This window comes from Micromys minutus, assembly GCF_963924665.1.
Source record: "Micromys minutus genome assembly, chromosome: 3".
NCBI classification, from domain to species: domain Eukaryota; kingdom Metazoa; phylum Chordata; class Mammalia; order Rodentia; family Muridae; genus Micromys; species Micromys minutus.
In genome coordinates, this window is record NC_137972.1 from 29,136,716 (window position 1) to 29,160,368 (window position 23,653).

At 47.6% G+C, this 23,653-nt stretch overlaps 1 protein-coding gene across 3 annotated transcripts; it reads right to left on the reverse strand.

The window, feature by feature from the left end:
• Nucleotides 1–4,920: 4,920 nt before the first annotated feature.
• On the reverse strand, nt 4,921–17,622 carry CXCL12 (C-X-C motif chemokine ligand 12). Of its 3 annotated transcripts, none has more exons than XM_080914654.1 (4): nt 17,467–17,622; nt 14,579–14,696; nt 12,559–12,645; nt 4,921–5,568 (listed from the first exon to the last, which is right to left on the reverse strand). In XM_080914654.1, exons 1-4 carry the CDS (start codon nt 17,525–17,527, stop codon nt 5,250–5,252), a joined length of 585 nt encoding a protein of 194 aa, XP_080770780.1. In that variant the 5' UTR covers nt 17,528–17,622; the 3' UTR covers nt 4,921–5,249. The 3 variants fall into 3 exon arrangements, with proteins under 3 accessions (XP_080770780.1, XP_080770782.1, XP_080770781.1); XM_080914656.1 differs by having other exon boundaries at nt 5,425–7,592; XM_080914655.1 differs by having other exon boundaries at nt 5,425–10,051.
• Between the last annotated feature and the right edge of the window lie 6,031 nt (nt 17,623–23,653).

Here is a 23,653-nt window from a genome sequence, read left to right on the forward strand (position 1 = left end):
TATCCTCCAAAAACACTCTCGGACTGTTCTTTTAGCATCTGTTTCTTTCACTTCTGTCCTGATCTTTGTCATTTCTTTCCACTTACTGCTTTTAGGTTTAGTTTCTTCTTGTTTTTTTTTCTTTCTTTCTTCTTCTTCAAGATGTTGATGTATATCATTATTTATTTTTGCTACCTCTAATTTCAGAATATAAATACTCACAGTATAAGCTTTCTTTCTAGAATTGCCTTAGTTGTATCCCAAAGTCTTGCTATAAATCACGAGAAAGAGAAGAGCACCCAAGCTACAGACTGTTGAGCCTGTGTGGGACAACTGTCCATTGTCACCCGGAGCTGCTGCACCTTCCCTTCTGTGCACACCAGAGGTCCCTGCTGGCCACATTTACTGTGGAAATCTGCAGTTTAAACAAGCTTTGGCACGTTTATGGGACTTCTATTCTCTTAGCTGGCTAATGTTGGGGAATGTCTTCCAAGTGTACTAGGAATGTGGGAGACAATGACAGCCCTGAGCTCTACACACATGCTGGAGCCGCAGAGCTTTGGGACTCCACAGCAGCAAAGGAAGATGAATGTCTTCAAATGATGACTCGCTTCCCACCGTTGGGGTTACCTGTCCTTACCACAACTGTTTTCCAGGGCTGTTTCTTACATTGGACTAGTTAAATCTAAGTACCATGACCTGGGATGCTTTCCAGTCCTCAGGACCCCAGAGCAAGTCAGTTTTAAATGGGTTCACTCTTAATACAGTAAAGCCACTGTCTTCTGAGTCACACAGAGTAGAAAATAGAGATGGCTCGGCAGTTACCTTTGCTTTCCTGGAGCAGGAGGGTTTAATTCCAACAATAAAATAGTGGACTCTCTCACAAACACACACACACACACGTAGGCCCCCACACACACCATACACACCACACACAAGACACAAGAGAGAGAGCCCATTTGTTGTGGGCTTCTCCCTTGTCAGGAACTGCCGGAGGATCCTCTAGAGCTTCCAGGCCCAAGCCATGTTTCCTTTAGTTCTTTGCCCTGTTTCCTGTCTTTTTCTCTGCATTTTCCAGCCTTGTTATTAGTACCTCGTGAAGTTCTAGTGTTATTCCTCTCTGGAATAGAACTTGATTTTTTTTTTTTTTTTTTTTCTTTTTTTTTTTTTTTTTTTTTTTTTGGAGTCACAGCAGCTAGGCAACTTTTAGTCTGCAATTTAACTGGGAAACAATTATATTTTCTTTTAAGAAGAAGATATATTGCTCTTGACTTCTAACCCTCTTTCCCTTTTGTCTCTTCTCTCCCCATTCCCCTCCACTCTCTTTCCACATGATCATGGCTGGCCTCCACTCTTCTTCTTCTTCTTCTTCTTCTTCTTCTTCTTCTTCTTCTTCTTCTTCTTCTTCTTCTTCTTCTTCTTCTTCTTCTTCTTCCTCTCTCTCTCTCTCTCTCTCTCTCTCTCTCTCTCTCTCTCTCTGCCTCTAGTATCCTCTTACCTCCCCTCTCCATGCTCTGAATACACTCTATCTATACTTTAAAAAAGGAGACATATTTATTTTTATTGTGTGTACCCATGAGTGCTGCATGTATATGTATGCACACCGTATGCGTTCCAGCATGTGTGAAGGCAGGAAGAGTGTGCCACAGGCTGGAGCTGGAGACACAAGCTGTTGTGAGCTACTCTGTGTGGGTGCTGATTACCAAACCTGCATCTTCCCCAAGCACAGAAAGTTCTTTTAACTACATTTCTTCAACTTCAGTCTTTTGTTTTAAGCAGAGATAAAACCATCCAACCTGTTACATTTAACCCGGGATAGCTACAAATGTGGCCCATTGCAAAAGCACACTTACTTAAAACATTGTGGCTACTTCTGGTTAATTGGTTGCATGGTTCTTGAGCATGAATTCTCAAGATAACAGTATCAAGCCACAGTATCATGCAAAGTAAACCTGTGTGTGTTCTTGATATTTCCATGCATGCAATGCCAGTTTTACCAAGGTTTGAAGCTTTCTGTTGTGTTACTTCCTTGGCAGGTGCTCAGAATGGCCCATCAGACTTACCTGTGCCCATAGTAACTTGCAGAGTGAAATGCAACTGCTGTCAATGAAGTCTTAACCTTCCATTACAAAGGATAGGCATTTAATGTTACTTGGAAGACAGGTAAGTATTCTATTTTATTATTAAGGGTGTTCCTCACCTCAGCTATGCCTCATGGGCTGTCTGTGGCTCTTGGCTGTCCACCTCACCCAGCATTCCATGAGTCAACAGTAGCCCACTGTACCTCTGTTCTTTACAAGTATGAATGCTCAAGCCCTCCTTACCACTCCACCTAGATGGCTCCCTTCCATTTTCAGTAATAACAGAAGAACCTGGCTTTGTTTCTATTTGGTCTGGTGGGCCAAGAAGTAGATGCTACTCTGTTTACCTCAAAACTTACCAGAGCACCTTTGCTGAAAACTGAGAGCAGTTTATGACCCAGTGAGAGCACCAGCTCTTTGATGTTGGTGTTGGCTTGTGGACACCAAGTCTCTCTTCAAGTCTGCTCTAAACACTCATCATGATAGGTGCTGGGTATAAGTCCTCATGCAAAACATCCAGCACTTACATCTCAATAGGCACTCTAGGATGGACTTCATCTAGAAACTCATGGTCTTTAGTTTATCCTTAGATAGCCACAGTGAGACTGGATTAGCTTTAGAAAGGTCAGTGAGTAGATGTTCAACTGTCTTTCCATGGGTGATTCTGGGCCACTCAGTTCAATGTTCACAGGTATCTTTAGGAAAGGAAGATTAATCAGGCTCTAAAATGGATTCTGAACATGTTCGATATGAGGAGAGCCTGGGCAAGCCATCTGAGACTTTAGTCAATCTAGGGTGACAGGCATAGTCTAGAACATTTCTATGGTCTCAATAATCTTTCCTTGGAGTTCCATCTAAAACCAGGAACTGGGCTGTAAGAAGATCTCTGGGGAAGCTTGGCAAAGAAGTCAAAAGATCTCTAGCAACTCCCTGTGAATGCATCAACCTGTGGCCTTTATACCTGACCCACTTGGCCTAATTGACTTAGAAATGGCTATTTTGGTGTTATTGGAAAAAGTTGCCCCCCCAATGGATGGAACTGGATCTAACTGGAGTCCAGGGTAGGGAGTATGGACCAATGCTAATGCCTTCTGAGCCCCTCGACTATAGGTTCCCTTGTCTCTTATCTACATTTCTCTCTGAGTCCTGTTGATCAAGACTTAACTTTTTCTGTCTCTCCTCTAACTGCCCACAGCCCTGACTGTCAAGTCCTCAGAATGAGCACAGAGAAAAAGGAGCAGAAGGTGAGGCTCTTGGCAACATAACTCTGTATCCCTAAAACAAGACTGGCCCACAGCTGGCATGGGTGGCCATGCATCTGATCACCCCATGGTCTTCTCATACCTTTCTAGACTGCAGGGAGCTTTTCACTAAAGGTATCAGTACTGCCTTTGTACAATGTATGCCTCTCATAAGGGTACAGGCAGAGTGAGGAAGCAGAATCCTAGCTTAGTGTGCTGGACTCCCCATGTGTAGCACCTATGGAGCAATTGCTGCTTCTAATTCACAAGGATACCTTCTGGGTCCTCAATGCACTCAGTAGACTGGCTCTCAAAAGGGCATACTTTCTCTCCTATCCTTCACCATGGCCTGAATTAGACATCTTTCTTCTCTGAGCTGTCCTGACTCTGAGCTGTACAGAAGGCCCAGTTTCTTTCATGTGCAGAGGGAAAGGGACATGGTAGGCTGTGGACATAGGTTGTTTAGAAAACTGGTAATCAGGTCCTGGTGCTGGAATAGCAGCTTACTGTTCTTGAAAGAATGCTGCTCCGACCCCAGGAATCACCAGGGACCAACAAAAGGCTTCTCATCATCATGGCCTGCAGGGGTAGGCTCAACCTTGTCACTGGGCTTTGCTGAGGGCCTTTTGAGAAGCAAATTCAACGTCTTCTAGCTCTATGAATGTCATAGCACAAGAGGTATAAAGAGGGAACTTTCTGGAAGCACAAGGGTGGGCCTTTTCCATCATTCTAGCTTATATTCTATAGAATATCCTATGTTCTCTCTCAGTTCAACTCTCTGCTATGAATGATACATGACTGAGACCCAAGAGCAATTAGTATGTCTCACATCATGACGTGGGCTGAGAGAAAGGGATTGAGACTCTGCCTGTTCCTTCTATCTTCATACCCATGTGGTCAGATAGTCCCACATTGCCTCTCCTGGAGCCTCTGCCCACTAATTCTTGTGTTCTACAACGTAGAACTCACATGGGAACTACCCTGTAAGTAATGGGAAATTTGTGAGTATGGAGGGAGATGTGCTGAGATCTGATATGTTGCAGACTTGGAGCTCGGATCTAGCCTCTCTTTTAGGAAATGGCTAAATGTGGAACAAAGATAATTTGAAAATCAAACCATAAGATGCCAAGAATCTTTCTGTCGGGGAAGAGGGACTCTTGGAGGAAGCTGGCCAGCAGCAGTCAGCAAGTTACCCTTTGACTTCCATTAGCTCCCTCACCCAGGATAGGAACATGCAGAATATTGTGGTTTTCAGCTGTGTTACAGGGACTGAGTCCTTCCTCCGTCACCTTATCCCATGACCTGCACATGTAGTGTGGGCCTTCCTCTCCCAAATTCTTGTGACACGCCTGTAACTTTATACTAAGCTATTGCTTGTACAGTGCAAAGCTGTCTGGCTTCTAAGGAGCAAGCTGGGTCATGCAGAGAAAATGGAACACCTTTCCCTATAGACATCTTCCAGCACTGGCAATTAGACCAAGAGGAGTGAACACCAGGGCCTGCTAAGCTCTTCTGCTAAGACTGCACCGTCTCAGAGTCAGGTTTGGGAGGGTAAAGCCAAATGTGGAAAATTCCACATGGTAACATTCACTGAGGATGCTTGGCAGCTACATTCGAATACAGAACTTTATTAGGAAGATTGTAGGTGAAGATACATCATTTCCATTGATATGACTTCAAAGTAGAAATGGCTTTTCAAATAACTGTCATATATTAAAAAAGAGAGAGTAAGAAAGCACACGCTGCATATAGGAAGCTGCCTTCTCTTGGACCATTTTCACATTATCTGGGAGACAGCACTGAAACAACATACAGTATTCACCACATGCAACACTGAACCCACCGCTGCGTAGACACTGCAAGCTCATCCAGGTTGGCAACTTGGCCATGGCAGAAGTCTGCTGTGGAATTTGGAGGTTTCTATGCAACCTTTTGAAGGCTGAGATTTTTACCTTAAAGTGGGGCCCGGGAAGCTGTGTAGAGGGAATGCTTGCCCAGGTCCCACCCAGGCAGAAGAGGGATCGCCTGGGGATGAATTTCTTCTGTGACCAAAGCCCCTGATGACACCATTGAGACACAAAATCACCCAGGGGAAGATAAACAGAACCCACAGGAGAGGCCTAAAGACCTCGGGCCAAGTCCCACAGAGGAATGCAGCCTTTTGCTCTCCAAACCCGCTCTCAAAGGCAGCCAGGCACTGGCCTGCATTTCCTTGACAGTGTCCTTTGTCCGGAGAGCCAGCAGCAGTGTAAACACAGGATACAAATCTGGGTTACAACACAAAGCAGACTGTAAGTCTCCAACCCCCTTTCCCTATCCAGATGCAAAGGCTGGTAACAGAGGGGCTGGCTGCCTGGCAGGTTTCTTGGCGCCCAGGAAAATGCTTGCAGCACCAGGACTAGCAGGGGCAGCTAGATGTCCCCAGGTCAACAACCATTCAAGGACTGCTGTGCTTGTGTTTTGAAAGGGAGGATGGGGGATTAAGGCGGGGAGAGACTTTTCCGATGTAAATGTTCTATTTAAATGCACATTTGCTTTAGGGAGGCTGTCTCCACCTAGAAGCGGACTGTGGGTCTGCAGAGGAATATTGATATACAAATAAGTCTCCCTAAAGTTTCTACCTTTCTCTTTTTCCTCCCTGTGAAGGAGATTTTGAAAGGATTCTTCCAAGCAATGCCCTTCAAAGCTGGGATTAGATGCAAAGTGGCCACTGCCCAGCAATCCAGCGGTGTGGCTTCTATTCCAGGGGCCCCAAATGTTCCAGTCAAGAGGGTTTGCAACAATTCTGTATCTGCCTGTGGGCCTAGCTCTGCAACCAACCATTTGTCCCTCATCCCAACTGGCTTAACCGTTTTAGCTTTCTTTGTTCAAATTGCTGGTTGTACTTTTCATCTGCGGTGAACTCAACTATTTGTAGAAATCCCCCAACCACACACACACCACTAATAATTCTACAGACCATTCACTCTCAAACACCTGCTCTTGAAGACGAATCTTTTTTGTAGCCCACTTCCTCTATCTTACTCGGGTGTCCAGCCAGCTGGCCGCGGATTCTCCTTCTCTTTCTTTACTCCCTTTATCTTTGTCTTTTCCATTTGAGGAACTAGAGACTGGCTCTTCACTGTGCTTTTGTCCAAGTGGCAGCGAGCTTGCATTAAAAATTGTAGAGGACAAAACACTTCTGGGGCCAGGCTTCCAAGAGTGGCACCAATCCCACCTATTCTGCTGTTCCAAGGAAAGGTAGGGGTAGTTGACCCCCCCTTTCCGGGGAAATGACCGCCCAGCAGGGCCCAAGTCTCATGCTTTTTTTCATTGACTTTTAAAAATAATTGAAAAGACCCGATGCCTGCTACTCCTCGATAGAAGAACACATTTGGTTCCAGAATGCTAAAGTTTCAGTTTTAAGATAACAGGTATGGAAATGTGGAGGGTCTACAGTTCTTAGAGCTGAGCAATGTTGTAAACCACCTTTCTTTGGACTTTGTGTATCCAAAACGAGCCTGTGAACAGGGAGACAGCGAGGGTTGTTGCCGTGACCACAACCTGGACCTCAGGGCCATCCCCTCACACTCAGCCTTTGCATTTGGGTTAGAGACAGTTCATGGACAAGACACTGGTCATGGATGACATCAACAGAAGCAGGGGGTTGAAGAGACAATATTCCAAACAAGACATAGATGTGCACAGGGTTTTGGGGTTGGGGAACACCAGACATTTCTTTTTCCTTCTTGCTGTCCCATTTGAATAAAGGATTTCATCTTGAGAGAGTCCTTTCTCAGGGTCATGGAGACAGTCGCAGACACGGTGATGGATGAGACAGAACGATGAATGTTGGGAAGAGGAGCAGAGCATGGGATGAGGGTGGACTCACTCTCCTGCCTCAGCTGGGGAAAGCCCTGCCGTCCTTGGGGTGGGGACACCAGTTCCTATTCAGAAAAAGGTGAGCCTCCTGCCTCAGCTCAAAGAGACAAACCCAGGGAGCCACTATTCAGAGAAGGTTCTCCATGGGAAAGATACTAGATCAAAGGAAGTAACATAGTGGCCTTGGCCTGGCATCAATGACGTTGGAAAATCAGACTAAATGAAAAAAAAAATCACCATGTATCTTGCTATATAATCAAATGGTGAAAGTATAGCAAACTGTGCAAAGCAAGTCCCTTGGAAATGGCTTCAGCCCTGCTAAGGAGCAGAGGAAGTGGCTGTGGACCCTTCCCTAACACTGACTTCAGACCTAGGCTCCTTCTGTAAGTTCCTCAGGCGTCTGACTCACACCTCTCACATCTTGAACCTCCTGTTGACAAGAACAGAGGAGACACATTAAGGGAGATTCTCACCACGTGCCTGGGATGCTGTGTGGCCTAGCAGGAGCCACGGGCCCTACTCCTTAGTTCAGTTTGCAGTCCCGAATCGAGGCCCGAGAGAGCAGGAGAGCAGGGAAGGGCACACTGAGGGGTCTGGATGGTGGCAGGAAGCAGAGAATATGGGTGAACATGTCAAGCACAGGGTAAGGCAGACACACACTGGCACAGGAGGCATGGTACAAGGAGCACATGACAAGGCACACTGCTTTAACCTTAGGACAGTGGTGTTGAAACTACACATCGACCCCAGCAACAGCAGGCTCCCTGAGATCCTGGGCATCACCAGGCCTCAGAGTTCCAAGAGAAGAGGCAGTTCCCATAGCTTTCATCAAACAATCACTCTTCCTTGAAATCTCATGACTGGTCCTATACCACCAGAAGAGGTCTTAGCATTCAGGAGGTGGCCTCCAGAACTGCAGGTCCTCCAAGAAGGTGTTAATGCGAGACAGTGTAAAGACTACCTTCTCTCACCTGCCTAAGAAGATACAGGAGCACAACCTACTTCAGCCCATCATTAGATAAAATCAGCTTCTCAGGCTTTTCCGTGAGGACTCTGTCCAGTAGGCTGGGCTTGCCCATTGGATGGGCTTCATAACCTCAGAGGGCTCCTGGGTGCTTGCTGTGGTTTCTAAGAAACAGACTGTTCTAGTCTCTGAATCCTAGGAGCTAGAGGTGGATGGTGGGAGGAGGAATCCATAGGCATTTTGGAAAGTGCTCTTCCAACTCAGGGCAGCCTCAGTTTGGCCTTTGGTTGCTAGGGACCAACAGTTCTTCCCAGTGTTCCAGAGGGGCTGGGCATCCATTTCTAAGCAGAACTATGGCTCAAGCACAGATCTGGCCTTCATAAATGTTTTATTAATAGTAGGAAGTGTCCTGGTGAGGCCACTGAGACCAGAGTGTAGCTGGCTGCCCCAAGAAGGACAGACAGTCACCCCCGGGCTTGAAGAGGTGCCCACCAATCATCCAGCCTGTTCTCCTCAGATCTGAGGAGAGGATATGGGCCAGGAGAGCAGTCCAGATGAAAGGTAAGCATTGGTAACACAGGTCTTCCCCAAAGCTCCTTAGTGAGACCCTTCCCCAGCAAGGACTATGAAGGCCTCTACCGGTTTAATGCTAGAACCTCTAAGGGTTCTAGAACTTAGGGACCCAAGAGAGCATGACATAAGGGCCCTGGGCCTTCCTTCTGCAATCAGTCTGTTTGATGTATCTTCAGATCATCTCTTCTTTCTGCACCAATTATAAAGATTATGCCCAGGGGCCTGGGGTACAAGATGTGTGTGTCTGTGTCTACATGTGGTGAAGAGCAAATATGACTAAAATCAGAGCCTCACCCTCCACCCTCCTAACCCAAACTGGCAAATGACAAAAGCAAAACACCAGACAACAATTGCCAGGTGAGGGTGGACTCACTGGGGTATTAAATAATTCCAGAGCTTTGACCCAACTCACTGAAGGCAGGTATCTCTCAGGACTGAGGATGGAGGCAGTGGTGACCAGATACCACACCCTCCCAGGGATGTTGAGAAACTGGGGAGGACAGACTAAGAGTCCCTGAAGCTGCTGGCCCTTCAGAAAGTTCCAGAGCACATCTGTCCTCCCCATGAGGAACCCGTTTAAAGACTCTAAAGTGAATTGTCCAAAGAAAAGATTCCCTGAGAAGCAGCTGACATGTGTTCTCTGAGATTGCATCCTTCCTGCTTTTCACCCAAGACAGTCTGCAGAAACCCTTCTGTCCGGAAGCAAAGCTGCTCCCATAGCCGGGACAGCAGGGCTGAATGACGTTCCTTCTCAGGCTGCAGGTATTTGGAAAAGCTCATGGTGGGTCTGAGAGCAAGTCAGTTACCTCATGTCCTGAGAAGGCCATCAGGGACAGTGTGGCTGAGGGGAAGGCACATGCCCTTTCCTGGCTAAGCAGACCACCCTGGCCTTCATGGGATTGTAGGTGTGAGCCTTGTGTACTCCTGGCCAAGGGGCTCAGCTCGGGGCAAAGCTGCCAGGCTAGGCAGGTCCTGTGTGGCTTAGCCTCCACCCCAGTCTCTGCACATCTTTCTTCATAGCTTAGCAGACAGAGAAGGGCCTTAAGAAGCACATAAATACAGCAGCTGGTGTGGCCACCAGGGCAGGAAAGCCTATGCACCTGCCCTGGAGTGTGGGGTCTGTCCCCAGAAGAGGGAAGAGTTTACCATCAGGTCTGAGCACCTGCCCGGAGTGTGGGGTCTGCCCCCGAAGAGGGAAGAGCGAGTTACAAAGCGCCAGAGCAGAGCGCACTGCGGTCCATCTGCAGGAAGCAGGTAACTAGTTTTTCCTTCTCTGGGCCGCCTTTCTCTTCTTCTGTCGCTTCTTTTTTCCTATCTTTTCTCTTTTCCCCATTTTTTCTTCTCTGCGCCCCCTTAGATAAAATTAGTAGAACCATTAATCACATCGCAACATAGAGGAGTGTCCCCATCTCAGTTCGCACAGTATTTAGCACGGCCTCACGAGCCAATTTAACTCGGTCTTCAGTTTGAGGCTTGGAGCTACTTGGCAAATGTGGTTCATAAGCAATTTATCAAAGTAAACTAGACACTTTCCCCACCCAAAAGTTAAATAGGCTACCGGAACCCTATGATCTGGGAGCTTTTCACAGCGACTGCCAGTTTGCCAGGCTGGTCCCGGGTTTTCACCATCCCTGCCAAAGCTCACTCTGAGATGAAAATGCACATCTTAGAGGGCAGGGGAGAAAGCTCTGGGCCTGTCTTCCTTTTCAAGGCAAGAGGTGGACTCTGCCTTCACTACAAATCTGCATTTCAAAGTATCCAAAGCAGGGGAAGTCGAGGCCCCAGGCTCAGGCAGCCCTCCAAGAGAGGCTGAGGAGAGCAGGATGATTGATCCCACTTCTCTTTCTGGATGCTGGGGAGTATCCCTAGGGATAACTGAGATTGTTCTAGAGAGCTAAGGAGAGGGATGGTTTAGCAGAGTTTTTATTAGAGCAACCAGTTTGTGACTGTCACACTAAAATGATTCAAGCTGAATGGTATTTAATGATTTATGGGGTGAGGCCACCTGTTCTCACAAAAGACTAATATTAACATGGCCCGGAGTCATGGGATTTTTACATGGGAAAATAGCAGAGGTTGATATTACTGGGGTTGAGTCTGGGGATTACATGAGGATGTTAGGAGAACCGAGGAGAAGGGGGAGGAGGAATTAGTGAGTCAGGTATTATTCATCAGAAAACTAGCTTGGTTAAAAAAAAATACCAACACACACACACACACACACACACACACACACACACTCACAAACTTCCTCTGCAGACTCAACGTGCTCATGAGAGAAGCCCGTGGGAGTGTTGCTCACCCCACTGCAGGGCAGTCCACAGCACCTGACCAGCAGGTATGCCTGTGTTTTCAGTCTTCAGAAATGTATGTGCACTCCGTCTAACAACTAGTCGGTTTTATTTCAGGTAAATAAATTCCCACATACAGTAGGAGGTTTACAGCATGAAACAATTAGCATTTTATTGCTAGTGCATATAATGTCACAGTTGATACAGTTTCATTACAAAGTGGAAAAATACACTGTGGCTGACACTGGAAAGCTGTAGTACATTTATATGTCATATAGATTTCTTTACAAGTTGCCAGTAGTTCAAGATCATAGAGATTAGCTACTGACGTTGCTATGGCTCCACTTCAAATATATGAATCAACTACAAATATATTCTGTAATACATTTGTCTTCCAAAGAAACATAAAAAGTGCACAAAAATATATGTAAAAAATGCCTTGCAAATAGTTACTAAAACCACCAGGGCCATCTGTGATCATGAGTGTATACGAGTTTTATCTTGTCTCTATCTCTGATTGGAACCCAGAATCCCCACTGTGGCTTCATGGCAAGATTCTGGCTTATTCATCATTATTATTTTTTTCATCTCCAATATTTGAAAACTCAGAGCCCATGGAGCCACTGTTGAAATATATAGGACTCAGGAGCAATTACCAAAGTCCAATTCCTCAATGTTTTCAAATGTAAAATTTCATTTATGATAATTTTCAGACTTTGTGTTTTGTGGGTAAATCTAAGGCATGTTCTCACATTATCCAGGAGGGGCTGGCTCCATTTCATAGGAAGCCAAAGAGAAATCTCACAAAGGGCCCAAGTGAGAGGAAAGCAGTGGGAAGAGAGGGAGGGAACACCCCAAATCACTCTCCTTCCTTCCAATGCAGCGTTGGTCAATCAGGCTACAGAGGTGAGAAGTGGAAGTCAGATGAAGCATGCTTTTGGAGGCAAGAAGAGATCAGGAACGGCTGGGAAAGGGTCTCTGAGCACAGGCCCCAGGGATAACTTCTAAAGGAAGCTTCCCTACCCCCACACTGAACTGGCAAAATGCCCAACCTTGTGCTTAGTGATTCACAGCAAGGCATCTGTCAAGGAGCGCCCCCTGCAGGACAAGCCCTGTGTCACTCCTCTGCTTCTGCTCTGGTGGAACCACTCTCTAGGGCTCCCTGCAAAGCCACCACCTGTAACTGTGCCCAGAGGCCCCAGGGAAAAGAGAAGCTCCAAAGCAAACTGAATACAGACCTTGAAGTAATCACTGCTTTTAAAAATGAGGATGAGGATGAAGATGATGAGGAGGATGAGGATGAAGCTAACTGGTTAGGGTAATACAATTCCTTAGAAAAACCCCAGTTATAAAAGCTCCATGATGAATATAAGCTGCAACATCGTACCGTATGCTATGGTGGAGTGTCTTTGTGCTGGCAAACCTCAGCATGACCCCGGTCAGTGCTGTCCCACTGGCCATCCTGGCCAGGGTTCCGGCCCTCCTCCCCACCACTGCCCTTTCATCTCTCAGATGTCAGCCTTCCTTGGGGGGGTCTACTGGAAAGTCCTTTGGGCTGTTGTGCTTACTTGTTTAAAGTCTTATCCAGGTACTCTTGGATCCACTTTAATTTCGGGTCAATGCACACTTGTCTGTTGTTGCTCTTCAGCCTTGCACTGCCAAAACACAAAGGGGGGGGGGACGCTGTACAGCCAAGCAGGAGAAAGTGATCGCATGGGCTCACCCGACACACCCAGCTGAAGACCCTCACTGAAGGGCCCAGCTGCTGCTCCTGGAAGCCTCAGTTTTGGAAGACACAGTGCTTGATGTGTGTTGGGACCACCACTGCAGAGTTAGGGATGTGCTAAGGATGCTTCCCAGAGGATAGGGAGAAGAGACCACAGTGGAGGCATTTGAGCATCTGGCCAAGCTGGAGCTTGGCAAGTGAGTAAAAGCTAAAGGAAAAAGAAGGAGAAATATCCTAAAGGAGTCAAGGTGCCCAAAGGATGTGGAGCAAGAGCCACCCAGAAGGCGCAAATGACTGACATTATGGGGGTGGGTCTTGGAAACCTCTGGTGAGTGCAGGAAGCAGCCTAAAAAGTTTTGATAGATCATCTTGATAGCACATGGGATAAACTTAAGGGTAGCTCAGGAGGAAGACTCAGGAGTCCAGAAGGGGAGGGCAGGGTGGTGAGGTGAGATCGTTCAGGTGGGCAAGGAACAGTCTAGACAAATTGTCCAGTGGTTGCCTGAGAGCATTTGCAAATTCACAGAATGCTTCAGTCTTAGCTTTGTGGATTGGTTAAAACTAACTCAATATTCTCCCTCTCATTTCTAAGCATTCTAATTGGGAGATGAACTGGTGAACTTATCCCTTGGTTATTCTCCATTAACAAAAATCCCCCAAACAAACAAACAAACAAACAAAAACCAAAGATAAACCAACACAGACTATGGGGAGAATATTTCTTTCCAGCCGCTGAATTGTTTCTGGAAAAAACAACCGCCTACTCAGTGTCCTAGGGACAGATAAACCTCTTCAAGAAGGCTGTCCATTAGTTGCCCAGTCGTTCAAAGAGATGTAATTTCGATAGGGATCCGAGGTATCAGTCTGGATTCAGTCATTTATTAACTTAATGATCACCTAGAATCAATAGTTCGATTTGACACTGAATGTTCTTGGGCCAGTCCCAGGACAGTGAGCCAGCACAGCCTGTTCAAAAGTAAATTCATCATCTTTAAAATAGCTTTCCCAGGAGAGTATTGTATTTTAATCAAATTAGTGAAAATAATATTCGCCATCCATCTCTTTAGAGCATATTCTGCATAACCCAGCAGCGAAGGCTGGAAAGGAAGGTTGAAAGCCTTCCTTTGAAAAGGAAGCAAAGAAAGCCCAAAGCTTTGAACAACAAAGCCTTTAAGCTAGCCTGGTTCCGGCTGCTGTATCCTTAGACTGTTTTGTTTGTTTGTTTGTTTTGTTTTAGTATTGAGTCATCTGAGGATAGGAACCTCTCCTAGGAGGCTCTGAGTCCTCACCATCCTCAGGTATGGGAGGCTAGACTAGCACATGGTACATCTCTGCCCAGTTTACCATACTCTGAGTGAGATATTTACATCATTCATATGTTTTGAGCTTTGCTTTTTTCCAACCTAAATTTAAGTCAAATGTCAGCAACCGCATCCAGCAAACTGGGAAACTCTAACACAAAATGACTTTAGAATGTTGGTCTCCGAGCAAGTGATTAAAATTGACCTCCATGTCATTCTGGATCTTGGGGTTTTATTATTGTTGTTTTGTTTTGTTTGCTATGGGAAAGGATGAATTCGGGGCACCTTGAAATTGACCAGACAGATACAACCGTAAATAGTTGGGGGCTGACTTCCGTCAAGGTCACGGCTCTTTCTGTGAAGAGGCAGCCCAGGGTGCTGCAAGCAGGAGTGAGAAACACTGAGCACACCAGGGTTCTGGGAACAAAAGTAGTCTTTGAAACTCATGTCCAATGGCATATCAGTGTCCGTGTGGTGGTAACAGCTGCCCCTAATTATGCCAACTCTGAGGCCTTCTATACCGGGTTGCTCTTGGGGCGGGGTTGGGGGGCTAAGACTTACACAATCTGAAGGGCACAGTTTGGAATGTTGAGGATTTTCAGATGCTTGACGTTGGCTCTGGCGACATGGCTCTCGAAGAACCGGCAGGGGCATCTGTAGCTCAGGCTGACTGGCTTACCTAAAGGAAGCGAAGAGAGGGAAAACAGGACCAGTCATTACTCTGCCTGGTGCTGGAGTTTGAGGGTTGATGGTGATCCTGGTGAAGAATCGGGAGCATCAGCAGGAATGCTAACAGAAAATTTCTTGCAAAGACCATCCCCTCTGTAGGGAAGAGTGAGATTTGAGCAGGGGTAGCTTCCAAGGGACAAAAGGACCTGGGAAAAGTGGGGGTCCTAGGCTCCCTCCTCATCCCTCTGGTGCAGGCCTGGGGGGTGGGAGCTTCCCTCTCCCACCTGCAGCTCCCCCTCCTCCCACTCACCCTACCCTAAGCCCTGGAAATCACAAAAGAATCCAGAGGGGAGGCCCTGGATTTACCTTCTGTCCCAAAAGCTGGGGTCAACTATGGCTTTTATGGTCACTACCTGGATGCCTAGGCCTCCTGGATCAGATTACTAGCTTTGTTTGCCAATTCACCAATTTGCAAAAATGCTTTAATTGACACTCATTAGTGTAAATTAGCCAGGGGGCTCCTTTAGAACCCCTCTTAAAAACCACCCTGAAAGTCTAGAATTGCAAACTCTGAGAACTGGATTTGTAGCTGCAACGTCCCCCCCCCCAACAAGATTTTATCCTAGCTCCACTAAATATCCCCAAATGTTTAAATTTATGGGTCTTTTCACCAAAGTTAAAATGTATGTCTGAGAATAGTTAGTCCCAGGATTTTAAGTTTGCTTATCCAGAGTTGCAGAGGACTTCTGGGTATTCTTATGTTCTCTACCTTTGGGAAGCAGCTGGAACGTGGGCCAAATTAAATATATGATGGGATTATTTTCATCTGCAGGTGCAATTTAGCTAAGAGATGTGTGGCCTGGGAAGGTATATTTAGATGCTAAAGCATAGAAAGAAAGAAAAAAAAAAGACTTCAGGTACAGACCAAAGTCCAAACCAACTGTTCTGCCACCCTGGACTTGGGAACCTAGAGAGCTTGGCTGAGGGAGCCTGGGCGCATTCACTCTTAACAGGCCCGGGAAGCCTGCGGCCCTGTGCTTAACCAAGGAAGCCTAGGATGTCTAACGTCTAGCTGACGGAGAAAAGAGAAGAACCACAGCAAGGTCAGTTGCAACTGAAGGGCTGTGTAGAATCAGGGGGCACACGGGCCCTAGGAGGTAAAGAAACAAGTTCATTTGGGCAATGCAATGGGGTCCTGCCTATAGAACAAGTCTGGTCCAGACACTTGGTTGTAGGGAAGTCAACAATCCGACTCTTCCCAGGGTCAGAATATGTCCGGGGGTGAGAAACCCCAATTACAGTTGCACTCCAGCCTTGAGGACCCGAGTTCCTACATTCCTGCCTCGTACCTAACTTCTGTTTGCCAGTCTATGATCCTTGCTCACTCAATTATTAATGCCCAAATCAACGTGCTTCCTACGGGGCACTGGGGGCCAGTGGAAAGTTGCAGCCTCCCGGGTGTTCTCAGTAACAACAATAAAGAAATAAAGAAATCTGAATTGCTTTTCATTTTCTTTTTACTACTCCGATCGGCAACCGACTTTAACAGAACATTTCCCTCGGACTAAGCAAATCCAGCCTCTCCAACCATACTCAGCCTCTCCACCAACCATACTTAGCCAAACAACACAGGGTCCACTACTTCCCGTACCCCGTGTTCACAAGGAGAGATCCCAAACCAACGCTTTGGTGCACTCAGGGCAGCATTTAGATCCGCAGCGTCACCAAGAGCCATGACTGTCCCTCAGTTCTCTCCAGAAACAGCACAGCCCAGGAAGGCCGGGGCCCCGACTGATAGGGTTTTGTTTTGTGTTCAGAGGCAATGGTTTGTTTTGTTTTGCAGCAACGGTGTCTTGTAACAGCGCCGAGAGTTTTCTCTTCGGTGTCAAAAAAGGAAAACAAAATGAAAGCCCTTTCCCAGTGAAAGAAGACACCACCCTGGGTCTCGGAGACTGAACTCTGGGGCAGCTCTCATTCCAGAGCTGAGGATTCTGGGCTGGTTACAAAAGCGCCCATTTGCAGGTGTGTTTGGGGGTTGGGGAGAGGTGTGCATATAGCTTGGGTAACTGCTGCGCCTTTGTCTGATGACCCCGGTAAGAAGAAAAAGGGGCAGCGAAGAGACGCGTGCTCAGGTCCGCGTCGCTACGGACCAACGAACTGTGCAGAAGCGCGACCCTGGCTGGTGGCGCGAGTTCAAGAGCTGCGCTGCTCTTAGCCCCGATCCCCTCCAGGGTGCTGTTAAGAAAACCCGCTACACTCGGAGGGTACCAAACTCAGCCGCGCCACCAAACCTATAGCCAAGCCAAGCTACTTTACGAGTTTGCCGACACACGCACCTCCCGAATGAATCTCGTGCACAGACAACTCCGGCACCGCGCTGCACTTCGCTTCTGGAAACATCTGGGCGCGGGTGGACACTAGCTGAGTGCAGCTGGTGCGCTCCGGGACCCAAACCCGAATACCGTCGCCCACGCTTCCATTCCGTGCGGACCCCACGCTTGCCCAACAACCCAGCGAGTTCTCCCCTGCAACCCACTCTAGGTCCTGCGGCCGCGCTTTCGCAGAACACAAAACCTCAGTGCGACCGCTGGGACACGGGAAAGGGCACCCGGAGGGAGTGCGCCCTGCAAAGCCGGCTGTGTCAAGTTCGCTTTGCAGTGAACCGCGCCGAACGAGTTCTTTCTCCGCGACTCCGGAGCTGGCAGAGGAATCGCGGACCCGAAGGAGCCCCGGCGCAAAGCTGCGAGCCTTTCCCGGGCCCGGGCGCGGATTGCACTCACCGTCACTGATGCAGAGCGCGGCCAGCACCAGGGCCAGCACGGCGACGACCTTGGCATCCATGGCGTGGGCGGGAGGGCGCGCCGGAGGCTGCAGAGCTGGACGGCAGGAGGACACCGAGGTGGACCGAGAGTGAAAGTGCGGCAGCGGGAAGCGCGCGCGGGGCGCTTTACAGACGAAAACCAGGCGGGGCGGGGCGGGGCCCGTTAAGGGGCGGGCCTGGAGTGTGGCTGGGGTCTCTGACGCGCATCCCCTGCGGAGCGGCCGCCCTTCCAGTCCCCTACCTACCCACCCCCTTCTTGGCGCCCTCGGTGTCCCCGGCTCCGCTGGGTGCTGAGACCTTTGATCTCCCCAGTCCCCAACTTGGGCGGGCTCTTCGGACCTGAATTGCAAAGAGGCTGGGCTGTAGGGCATAATGCTCCCATCCTGCAGATAGAGAAACTAAGGGGCTGTCGAAGGCGAAAGGCATGAAGTAAGAACCAGAGACAAAACAGTCTGTTCCAGGCATGTGGGTCTGTTGTGCCCCATCCCAAAGTTGCCAGAGAATCCTTTCATTGGTGCCAGAACCTCATCCTGACCCACCTCACGCCCAGGGTGTCTGCGCAGCAGTGAACAGCTAGGCTTAAGGCAACGTGGACCAATTTACAGTTAGAGTAACTTGAACTCCCAGCCAAAGTCTCCTTACAGTCAGTCACTCCCAGGAAAGATGCATTCTAAAGTAGGGCTGGCTGTGCTGCCCAGCAAAGAGACCAAGCAGGTCCGTGAATTTTCCTTGTCACCTTTCCTCTGTATTCTAATTGTGTAGGCTGTGTGTCTGTGTGTGTGATCACAACTCTCACCCTGCAGAAAGGAAACGGAGGAGAAATGACCGCGAGTTTCACCGCGGTTTTGACTCTCAGTGCTTGGTTTTAATGGGTGTTCTTAAACTTCAGTGTTTCCTGACTTTCCCGGAGAAAGTCCAGTGTTCCAAAAAGGACGAAAAAGAGTTCCTTTACCGTCCTGCTCCCTAAAATCGAAGGTGATCATCGGTGTCTTTATAAATACACCCATAGGTGTTCAGCCCTGCCGGTAGACAGTTGTGCTCCGTGCTGATCAACCGAAACAACCCCAACCCTGGCGTGGGGAGGCGCGGGGGAAGGGGCAGACCTCAGCCTGACGGGCTAGAGGCTGGGGGCAGCGTCCTTTGGACCTTTTGCTGCCACAGGCAGTGTTGGCCACGCTCCCACCGCCTTTCCCACATCGCCAATTAGCGATTTGGGTTCAGTTATCACGTCCACCCGAAGGTAGTGTACAACAGAGACTTGCCTCTGTCTCAGGGCAATCTGGGAATCATATTTTTGAAGAGGTGGCCAGGACCTTTGGGCCTGGGGCTCCACCTAGGGACTAAAGAAGAGTGGCCGAGGTCAAGAGGAAAATGTTCCATCCATGAGAGTGTCTTAAACAATTCCGCCAAGCACTTTGAGCCCATTCATTTGTCAGGAGCACTTTAGGGACTCAACTTCAAATCTGGAACCGCGCCGACCTGGTCCCTGTGTTTAAAAAGTAGCATTCCAGAGAAGGCAGCCGTCCATTTCTACCGGCTTTTGCATTATCCTAAGCGTTCAGGATACTAAACACTGAACTTGCTGGCCCTGTTGTACTGCAGGAATCGGCAGATGTTGGGCTCTGGCGCCCTCTAGTGGTCCCATTTCCCCTGCTCCCGTAATCGGAGAGGCTGGGGGTTCAGGCGGTTGGGATACCTGATGCCTGTAAAGAACAGTTTAAAAAAAAAAAAAGCCAGATGCTCTTGGGCAAAACCTACTCTGAGCACAAAAACTTGTCTGGTGCTCCCATTCAGTACATCTCTCCCATTCAGCACATCTCGGAGGCAAGGCTGTAAGTTTGTCCAAAGCAGGTAGGTGTCCAGGTCTCTTGCTACTTGATGTTTGCTACAAAAATCAGGAGAGAAGGACCACTCACAGCTCAGGAGTGAGGGGGGAGGTGCGTCCTGTGCAGGCAAAGAGCCAAGCAGAGGCCAACAAAGGCTCTGGCAGACTGAGGGAGGCTCCAAAACAGAAGCTGATGTGGGTCACATCTGTCCGGACAATCATCCATTAACGTTAATTCGTCTGGTAGGTCCTCCTCTGTGTGCTAGAAATGCACTAAGAGTTCGAAATATTTAAAAGAAAAAGGTAAATTCCGGGGTAGGGAAAGAAGAGGCGAGGAACACAAAAGCCAGCAAGCAAGCCTGTGTCACATAAAAGGTCAGTGAGTGCTCTGTGGAGCTGCCGCAGAAGTACAGGATTTCAGATAGGGTGGTCAAGGACCTGCGTTTTAGATTTTAAAAAACGTCTACAATTTTACAGTTGGTGAATGATTGTTAATGAAAAATACGTCCACTTTTGGGGATTCCAGGAAGAAACAAATTGGGGGACGTCATAATCCTTTTGAATTTGCTTTGTGCTCAGCTAAAGAAGTGTCTCCCAAACTTGGGGCCACCTTTGTTTATGCAAACCGTCTACTCAGTTCCACCCATATTCCTCTGTGGGGAGACTTGTTTCATGGGAAGGCAAGAATACAGCTTGTGTCACTGTGAAGTCTGCAGCTCTCCACACAGCAGGGGAACAGAAGGCAGGCTGCTGGCCCCTTGGCCACTGTCTCTTGGCTTCAGTGTAGACCATCCAGAAATGAAGATGGGAGCCGGAAGGCTGACTTCAGAATTACAAACAGGCGTGTCTGCATGGCCAGCCTCTGGATCCTTGGCACAAGCATCTGCCCCTTACCACTCTGCCTGGCCAGGGCGCTCACTGCAAAGTTCACTGGCTAGCCTTCCTAGGTTGGCTTCTCTGGGCAGAGGTGAAGATTTGCACTCAGTCCCCAACTGCAGTGTAACTGCCAAGATGACTTCAGTTGTCTCTCTTTTTGAAAGCAATATTATTATGGTCTTTTAAAAATCACAACGATGGTGCCCAGCGAGCTTGTGTGTGCGCCTGTAATGCCCCTTGATGATATTTACATCCTGACTAGCTTTGTCCTCTTTTCTTCACTTCCTCCTCCTTCCACATGGCTTCTTGTGTCACAGCTTCCTCCTCTTCTTTTCTCTGTGCTCCGCATATGAGGGAAAACAGGCCATGTTTGGTTTTCATGAGATTGAACACATGTTCCCTTGCAAATGACATAATATCAGCTGTCTTTATGGCTGAGTACATATGTCTGTATGAACCACATTACCCATTCATCATTTGTGGCATCTAGGCTGTTTTCATAATTTGGTGGTGCAAATATTACACAATAAAAATGAGCCCAGGAAGCACTGGTTTTAGATGCATTTTTAAAGTAATCTAAAAACATGACTCTGTACACAACAGTTCAAATATCACCCAAGACTGGTCCTATTTTTATGTGTGATTTTAGTTTTACAAAGCAAGTTGATTAATGCTAACATATGATAAAATAATCTAGGTGGCTGGTGACAGCAAATTTTGACAATAATATAAAAAGTCCCAAAGTTTGATATTGCACACTGTCTCAGCCAGGGTCTCAAGTGAGCTGTTTGGCTTCAAAGTGGTAAGACATAACATTGAAAAGAAAAGACTCCTCCTCCTCCCATACCTGGCTAGGCAGGGGACAGACAATCAGGAAGTGTGCAGATGCTAAGAGGAGGGTGAGCACATGCAAGATCCTTGTGCATCTTTGGTCCTCCCACCCCCAAGAGTGTTCCTGGTCTCTCCTCCACGCAGATCTAATGGGGACAGAAGCTTACGCTGTCTTCCCCTCCACTATCTCCGCTCACACAGCTCTCACACCCTGTGCGGGGGAAGATGACCTACTATGGTAGTGAAGCTGAAGAAGACACATGCCCAGAGCCTTGTTGCTGTCTCTTGAACCATTTGTGGGCTCTCCATCAGGATGACCAGACACTCTAAAAACAAGTATTTGCCAAAACACAGCTAGAAGAACAGTGCCCCAGATCTACTGTTCTGTTTCTCCTTCACTAGCTCCCAAGCAAGGAGATCAGGTCTGGACTTGTTCCACCTCTCTATGCCTACCCACCATGACTTTAGCTAAGTTTCCTTTCAGCAGACAGGATTTAGTAGCTAGGGTACCACTCAGGGTCTAACCTGGAATACAGCAGTTTCACCTCACCAGAGGTATTGCCTTCTGTGGTTCCAATCACCTACAATCAACCATGCCATGAAAATTCCACTTGGTGGAAAATTCCAGAAAGCAATAATTTCATGTTCAAAATTTTATGTTGTTCTGAATGTGATAAAATCTCTTACCCTATTCATCATACCCAGGATACTAGTCACCACTGCCCAGCACAGCCACAGAGCACACACTATCTGCTCATCTCTATGCGCTGTCTCAGACGTTACAGATGAAAGCCATACAACTTTACAGGGCTTGGTGTTGTTCGTGGTTTCAGATATCTATGGGTGTTCTCAGAGCACACTCGCAACTACTGTGTGCACCACGTCCTGCTAACCACAAGCCTGACTGACAGACTGTGAGCTGGGGAGCGTGTGTCCCTCAGCGTCCTATCCTTGTCCCCTTTGTGTCCTCACACCTGCTGTGAGATTGGATCAGTGTTCATTGCTCAACGTGCTGAGTCATATTTCACCCTCCCTTTTATTTATTTATTTTTTTTACTTTGAAGACCTGGGATTTAAATGTAATTTGCAAGAGGGCTGTCCTAGTAAAGGATGAAAATAAATTTGCTACCAGAAATTCAAGACACCTTTGAATTTCCGATAACTATATGTTGGAATTTTTGTTTTTGTTGTTAAAATATTCCACATGTTTTGTGGGGCATATTTATGCAGAAAAGAATTATTCATGGCTTACCTGAGATGCAAGCTTACTTAGATATCTTGTATTTTCTTTGATTAGTCTGACAGACCTACTTCAGGAGCTATACTTGAAGAGATTCCCCTTCACATAGGGTTTCTGCCCATTTAGAACATGTGGATAGAAAGAAAATGAAAGGCATATTCTTTGAGTTGACCATTTTTTCATTGAGAGGCTATGTTGAGTTTTATCAAGTCAGGGGTGCTAGATGGAAGTGTGTTGATTCAATCGAAGACTGCCTTTTCTCTGTTCCTTTCCTGAAGTTCAAGCAGACACTTGTCCCAGCACTGGTTCTTCCCCCAAGCATCACCAGTGTCCCTCTTCCTCTAGCAGAGATACAAATATCCCAGGCACTGACATCCTGTCTGATACAGGATGCATAAACCTGCATCAGGGAAGGAAAAGGCGATACCCAGAAAATGGCAGCACGTGAACATATCCTTGTTGGAAACCAGGAATGGGGACAAGAATCCTTGGGGATTGTGAAGGACCAAGGCTGGTGCTTGCACAGGCAGTCACGCCCACCCCACCCCCACCCCCCACCCCCGTGTCGGAGAAACCAGAGTTCTGTCCTCACTTGCTGTTCTTGTTCAGAGGAGGATCCTGTCCTCTGTTCTTCACTCCGTGGCACGTTGGTGGCATATCCAGAGTCTGTAGAACACAGACACCTCAGAGAACCTCTTGAGGTCAACTTTGAAAAGAGCTACTGCAGAGAGTCTGGCCCAGGAGACAGTGGAAGAAGATGGAGTCTTGGAAAACCTCTTTTCAGCACCTCTTAATCATTCACCTACCTCATCGTGGGTCTTAGTTTTGTTTCATCTTGCTGTGACAGAACACTCCGATAAAATCCACTCGAAGGAGGGAGGGTCTTTTTGGCTTGGGGGTCTGGGTTAAAGTCTGCCATGGCAGGGAAGCCCCAGCAGCGGTGGCTGGAGAAGTGGGCACTTCATATCCAGAGTGAAGAACAGCTAGGGATAGGATGGTGTATGCTTAGTTCCAAGTTTCATTCACGATGGTCCTTCCCATCCCAATCAAAGCCCAATTCTAAAAGCCTCTCGCAGGCATGCTCATGACATAATGTGGTCGAGATAATTCCATTCAGACTCTCTTCCCCTGTGCTTCTGTGTTGGGTTGGATGGACAACAATGACTTTCACTCCATCTATCTACCCATTTACACACATATTCATCTGCTTGCCCAACCATCACCTGTCAATCTGTCCTACTCAACATCTGTCTCCCCATCTACCTACCCATTTATCATGTCTTCCGTCCATCGCCTTCTTCATTCATCCCTACATAAACACCTTCTTCTTTTCCACCTCCATCAATCTTCTCCACCACCCACACCTCCATATCT

What these genes read in the sequence shown, in the direction of transcription:
- CXCL12 (XM_080914654.1), bottom strand. Translation starts at nt 17,527, where the DNA reads ATGGATGCCAAGGTCGTCGCCGTGCTGGCCCTGGTGCTGGCCGCGCTC. An exon ending in CGCGCTCTGCATCAGTGACG is followed by an intron (nt 14,697 to 17,466) that starts GTGAGTGCAATC and finishes CGCTTCCTTTAG; the next exon opens with GTAAGCCAGTCAGCCTGAGC. An exon ending in AACTGTGCCCTTCAGATTGT is followed by an intron (nt 12,646 to 14,578) that starts GTAAGTCTTAGC and finishes GTGTTTTGGCAG; the next exon opens with TGCAAGGCTGAAGAGCAACA.